We start from the raw sequence: 6,153 nt of genomic DNA, 5'->3' as shown, positions 1-6,153 counted from the left end.
GCAATGCCATCTCTGTGTCAATGGTTGTAGGGAAAGATGTGCTAACCCCTCCCACCAGGCCAAGCTGCCCTCATACCCAGGGCCAGGAGTGGCTGGAGTAACTGGACTCAGCATCACTGAAGGGAGCAAGCAGAGGAACAGGTCAGCAAGTGCTTCCCAATTTCTCTCCATGAACCTGGGCTCTCTGTCACTCCTGCTGCCAGGAAAGCAACTTGGCATGCAGAGTTACACCACAGCAGTGCAGACAGGGACTGGGGAAGAATAGGAGTTAATATCATGCTATTGCAAACACAGTAGTGGGATACACATGCTGGAGTACAGCCTGACAGATAACAACAGAAATCTCAGTCCACCCATGCTGATAAAACTTCAGGTGTAATAACTGCAACTCTGCCTGGACACTGCCCTTTCTAAGGAAACACATAGCAAGTGAAGGGTAGACAGAGGAAAGCAAGGGCTGGAAAACAACCTACCCCATAGGCTGAAGGAAACAGAGTCACTTTAACCTTAACTGGTGAAGGATGTGAAGAGGAGAGAGGAATTTTTCAAATACCTAAAAAGCTGTTTTAGGAAGAGGAAAGGAATAATCTGTTCTCTGTTGCCATGGTAAATGGCATAATGGGTAATGAGCTTACACCACAGAAAAGGAGAAATTTAGGTCACTTGCTAGGAAAAACAAGGTTGGTAAGGCTAGCAAAGCACTGATACAAATCACATGTGGGGCCAGATGTGGCCAGGCTCCACATCTGGAGGTCTGTAAGGACAGAACTGTAAGCAGATTTCAGAAATAACAAAACAGACTTGGTTCCTTAACTCCTTCTCCTGAGATCACTCCTGAAAGTCATCCTTTAACCACTTCCCCATCATCTCTTTTGTGGATGGACACCAAGAAGAGAAAAAGCTCCCCACCTGCAGAAAGAAAAGGCTGCCTCTGGCTCATTCTTTTATGTGGCATGACATAATCCAAAAAGGACAAATGAGACTCCATGTACTGTCTATGTGCAAATACAGCAAAGGAACAAGGCACCATTTTGCCTTTTCTGCCTAAGCTGCAGCACAAGCAAACCCATCAAGGCAACCGTAACTATTGCTAACTGACCCAAGGAAAGCAGCTGTTCCCCTTTCTCCACCAAGATCTTGTCAGGAGGCTGCTCTGTCAAGGTGGTAATATCAGCTCACGAATAGATCTGCAGTGACTGCAGAGAGCAGGAGCAGATGGTCCCACCTCTTTTTCAGTGCCAGAAACACAGGCTGTTGCTGGCAGGCTCCACTGAAGCCAAGGACAGTAGATGGTGGTTCACCAGGGGCCTGCTGAAAAGGATGAAATGGAAAGATCCATTTTTTAACACCCTAGGGGAAGGCCAGAAGCTCTGGGTCAGGGAGAAATGGCCATATGACTGCGAAACACATGACCATCCAGAAAGCAAGCATATACAGACACACAGGATGAGCTGGACAGCGCAGGGCAGAGGGACAGAAAGAGGAACACCGGATGGACACGGGAGGAACTGGTCAGCTTCATGTAGAATCACAGGGAGCTCTCAGAAACACCATCCCAATAAGACTCCCCCTTCAGTAGCAGCTGAGATCATTAGAGATGCAACAGCCTGAGGCAGAAAGGGATAGCCTTAAAACAAACTGAGTAAGAACCAGTGGACAAAGCAGAATGTTGAGGCTTTAACCTCAGCCTGGGAAGAGGTTTGTACAGCCTGAAGGCATGGTATCACACAAGGCAGGGATAATATACAGAGACAGAGGTTTAATTTTCTGTCAGCTACACAAAGAAGCATTTATCACAATTACAAATGTTTGCTCGTATAAGGCTCAGAAATCGGGAAGGGATGGGGTGAAGGGAGGAAGTTAGCAACAGCTTTGCCCCTCCCCAAAATACTACTGAATGACATTAGTTCCCAAGCCGTATGAGATCCCAGCCACTGGGCTGTCATCCCACAGCGCATTGCACTGGCACCAGACTTTGCCTAGATCAAACTGATCAGTTATGTGCAGTTGATTTGGATGTGCTAAAGATGCAGCTCTAAGTACCTGAAGACCAGGCTGCTGTCAGTGAAACAAGAGCTGAGGTGGCTAACACTACCCCCACCCTCCCGGGGGCACCCTATTGCATGGGGTACTTGAAAAAAGTCAGGAGATGATTATCCCTGATTGAGCTACCTATTGCTCCCATCTTTATTAAACCCCAAGAGGTGTGGGACAAGGCAAGCCATGAGCAGAGAAAGACGTGGACTACACACTATAGCTTTGGTGACTTCATGTAAGTTTGGTTGTTCATGTGCTTCATTGGATTTTTGTGACGGCTTCATGGATGGACTTGGCCACATAGTCCAGGTTCTTGGTAGTCAGGCCACACATGTTGATGCGCCCACTAGCCAACAGGTAGATGTGTTTTTCCTTGATCAGATACTCCACCTGCTTAGCTGGGGAAACAATTGGACATCAGGTCAGAGCAGTGACTCATAGCTCAGAAAAGCCCAAAGAACCAGCCAGCAATGCTTGAATCTTTCACAGTAAGCAGAAAACTTCAAGCACTGGCCACTAAAATGCTGTCTGATGCTTCATTGCTCCCTAACCACAAAGGCAGTGATTCCAAAACTCCAGTGAGGCCCCCAAGAGATTCCTGCTTGGACTGCTTCAGCCCAGCTCACCCACAGCAAAACTGTCTTTACCCAAACCTCCCTTTACCAGGCCACTTGATACTTACGGTTCAGCCCTGTGAAGCTAAACATGCCGATTTGCTCTGTGATGTGGTTCCAGGTTCCAGGGGTCCCAAGGGCCTCCAGTCGAGACCGGAGCTCTGACCGCATCAGCAAGACCCGATCTGCCATTGTCTTCACATTGCCCTTCCTGCAGCAGGCAGGAAAGAGTGTGAGGATAGGCACCCACCTGGTTTGAAGCCACCTGGCCAACCCTGGCACTCAGGGAGACAGCTTCCCTCCCTTTCCCTCTCCCACCAGCCCTGGCAACACGTACCACTCATCAAAGAGCTCCGGGGAAGAAAGCGTAGTTGCCACAATGCGCGCTCCCTGGGAGGGAGGGTTGGACCAAGTGGTGCGCACAATCTTCTCCATCTGGGAAAGCACACGCTTCACGTTGTCTGCATCCTTCCCCACCACAGTCAGGTTCCCCACACGTTCATCTATGGACAAGCCAAGAAATGTGAGCCATTGGTTCCAAACATTGTGGCAAAGCAGAGCATTCCCCACCCTTCAGCATGCCAGCCCCATCTGTCTGTGTATGACGCTACTGGGCCAGCTTATTGCCAGACACTCACTGTAGAGCCCAAAGTTCTTGGAAAACGACTGTGCACAGAAGAGCTCAAAGCCCTCGGAGACAAAGAATCGCACAGCCCAGGCATCCTTGTCCAGGCTGCCAGAGGCAAACCCTTGGTACGCCGAGTCGAAGAACGGAAACAGGCTCCGGCGCTGCAAGGAGGAACAGTGTTAGAGGGAAATCCCCTCCCCGCAACCTGCACTTTATCCCCCACAGTACTCACAGGAAAGAAAAATAACCATTGAGTTTTTGCATGAACACAAAGGAAACATGGTCCAGCAACACCAGATTGAAATACTTTCTTTCTATTGGGGTAAAAGAATAGGAAGACTGAAGTGGTCAATAAAAGTCAATGCAGGAGAAAACTGTATTTGAGGACACAGGTACAAGAGGTGCACTACTTTATATAATACTACTCAGCACCTGCCCGCAGATATCCTTTCCAGCAGAAGAAACATCACTACAGCCCATGCCACAGAGTTTGAAGGCACGAGCAGGACTGGGATGCATCTATCCTCTGAATACAAATGATCAGCATCCTGTCAGCCTCTCCTTTCAACACCTGCCCTGTGGAACTCCTCCACCTCCTGACACACCTCCCCAGAGCTTCCCACTTCACATGCAAGTGTGCTGGCTGGCTTAAAAGCTATTTGTCCCCTCAGCACTGCTTTAGCCCCAGTAACAGTCCATACCTTCATAACAGCAGCAATCTGCTTCCACTGCTCAGGAGAAGGGTCTGTGCCTGTTGGGTTGTGCGCACAGGCATGGAGGACGAAAATAGAGGACTCTGGGGCGCTCTGAGGAGAGAACATGTCTTGGTCACATACAAACATAGATGAGACTGGGCACCCTCAGCAGAGAGAGAGGTCTGGAGCTGCTCTGGGTACTAACAGTCTCTTTTGCAGAGATCCACTTCCAGGCACAGCACACAAGGGCCCAGACAGCTGCAAATATTGAACAACACCAAGCTCAGCCCATCCCATGCTAGTTTTACTCACCTCCATGTCATTCAGCAGCCCCTGGATATCCAGACCTCTCTTGGCAGCATCCCAGTAGTGGTAGGGTCTAATATCTTTGAAACCAGCATCCATAAACACAGAGTTGTGGTTCTCTGAGGAAAGAAATAACTTTTCAGAAAAGCAGGCCCTACCTCCAGCAAGCTGCCTTCTCCAGTCCCAGCATCTCCCTTTACCCACAAGAGAAGGCTCCTCTCTCACTGCCCAGGCCCCTGCCAGGAGAAGAGCTGTGCCTCCCTTGCCTGCTAACCCACAGGGCTCCCTGACAACAGCACTCACCCCAGGTCGGACTGGAGACGTAGACTGGGGTCGCTGTGTTGTTGTTTCCATTGTACCACCGCCTCAGGAATTCTGCGCCGATCCGCAGAGCACCTGTCCCACCCAAGGACTGAACGCTTCCGACCTGCAACAGAGAGAGTTGCCAGCAGAGTCCACCCAGGTCAACATTGCTATCGGTGCACAGAGAGCAGAGGCGCTTGCAAGAGCAAGACAGGACATGCTCCTTGGGGTCGCCCCAGCCAGGACACCATCGCCTTCCAGTGGTCTTCAACCTCCTTCAGTGCTCAGGCCCATCCTGACAACTTCTATAGTTATAAATAGACTCGAGTTATTCCCATTACGTTTTGGCAGAGAACAGATTTCCAACTAGTAGTTTGTTTCAGGAAATGTAGTATATTATCTGACTTTGGTTTCCGGTGGGGAAACTGTTAAAAGATGAAGGAAAAAGCAAATTCCAATCACAGGCCTTGTTTGTTTCTTTCCCAAAAAACGACAGCTACTTGCACAACCAGCTTCAAGTACACAGGTTCATCAAGTAAGCTACAACCAGGGAAGACCATATCTGAGAAACCCCCAAATCCTGCCAAAATGCAGTTATCAGCACACTCATGCTCTTCTGCTTGGTCTGCTGTAGAGACATCCCAAGGACCCCAGCACTGCCCATCCACCACATACCCGGTTCTCCTTGATGGCAGGGCTGTCGTCACCCAGGGCGATCCGGGAGGCGTTGGCACGGAACTCGGGCAGGCCCAGGATTGGCAGGTACTCGTGGTTCAGGCTGTTGTCATTGACGATCAACTGCTTCACCTTCTTGACCACCGGCAGGACCCATGGCTGCCCCTCGTCCGTGCGGTAGGCTGCGGGAGAGAGAGAATCGTTCTTGCTGCACCCGGGGGACGCTGCGCCGCCCGGCCCCAGAGGGACCTGCCCCGGACACAGGACGGCGGGCAGATCGGCGCCGGCTGCTCCGCGACCTTGACGCCCGCCAGGCCCCCGCTGCCCGCCCGCCCCCCGCGGCCCGGTGACCTTTGGGGCCCAGGGCCCGCCGCTGCCGACCGGCCGCTGCCGCAGGTGCGGGAGCCGCCGCAAGGGCACCGTCCGGGCTGCCCCGTGCGGAACGGCCCCGCCGAGCCGGGAGAGGCCGCGGACTCACCGCCCACGCCGAGGTTGACCTTCCGCGAGTCCCCGTCCTCCCGGAAATCCGCCGTGAGCTTGAAGACGGCGACCGGCGGGGAGAGGGGGACGGCGGCGAAGATGGAGGCGGCCATGGCGGCACAGCCGGTCCGCTCCGGTCCAATCCGCTCCGGTACGGGCGGCGCGCGGCGCCTGGAGGAGACGCTCACCTTCACCGGCGGGGGCGGGACCACCGCGCGCGCTGGCCAGTCAGCGGGCCGCTTTCGGCCCCGCCCCCGCCGCCAGCCAATGGCGACCCCGCCGGGCCGCGGGCGGAGCGCGGGCGACCAATGGTGGCGCGGAGCGCCGCCGGCGGCGGGCGCCACGCCCGGTGACGCACGCGCGGGGTGGCGGGCGCCGCCCATGGCCGGCCCGTGCCCCGGCGGCAGCGACCGAT

General features: G+C 53.4%; 1 protein-coding gene across 1 annotated transcript; it reads right to left on the bottom strand.

Moving 5' to 3' along the window:
• Window positions 1-1,739: 1,739 nt before the first annotated feature.
• GOT1 (glutamic-oxaloacetic transaminase 1) lies at window positions 1,740-5,950 on the bottom strand. The gene is made up of 9 exons (XM_027648101.1): window positions 5,737-5,950; window positions 5,259-5,440; window positions 4,584-4,707; window positions 4,287-4,399; window positions 3,981-4,085; window positions 3,290-3,440; window positions 2,989-3,154; window positions 2,720-2,862; window positions 1,740-2,435 (listed from the first exon to the last, which is right to left on the bottom strand). The coding sequence occupies exons 1-9, from the start codon at window positions 5,849-5,851 to the stop codon at window positions 2,296-2,298; spliced, it is 1,239 nt and encodes a 412-aa protein (XP_027503902.1). The 5' UTR covers window positions 5,852-5,950; the 3' UTR covers window positions 1,740-2,295.
• Window positions 5,951-6,153: the final 203 nt, after the last annotated feature.

This window comes from Corapipo altera, unplaced genomic scaffold (genome assembly GCF_003945725.1).
Source record: "Corapipo altera isolate COAL_440 unplaced genomic scaffold, ASM394572v1 56, whole genome shotgun sequence".
Lineage (NCBI taxonomy): Eukaryota > Metazoa > Chordata > Aves > Passeriformes > Pipridae > Corapipo > Corapipo altera.
This window is presented reverse-complemented; position numbering and strand designations above follow the sequence as displayed.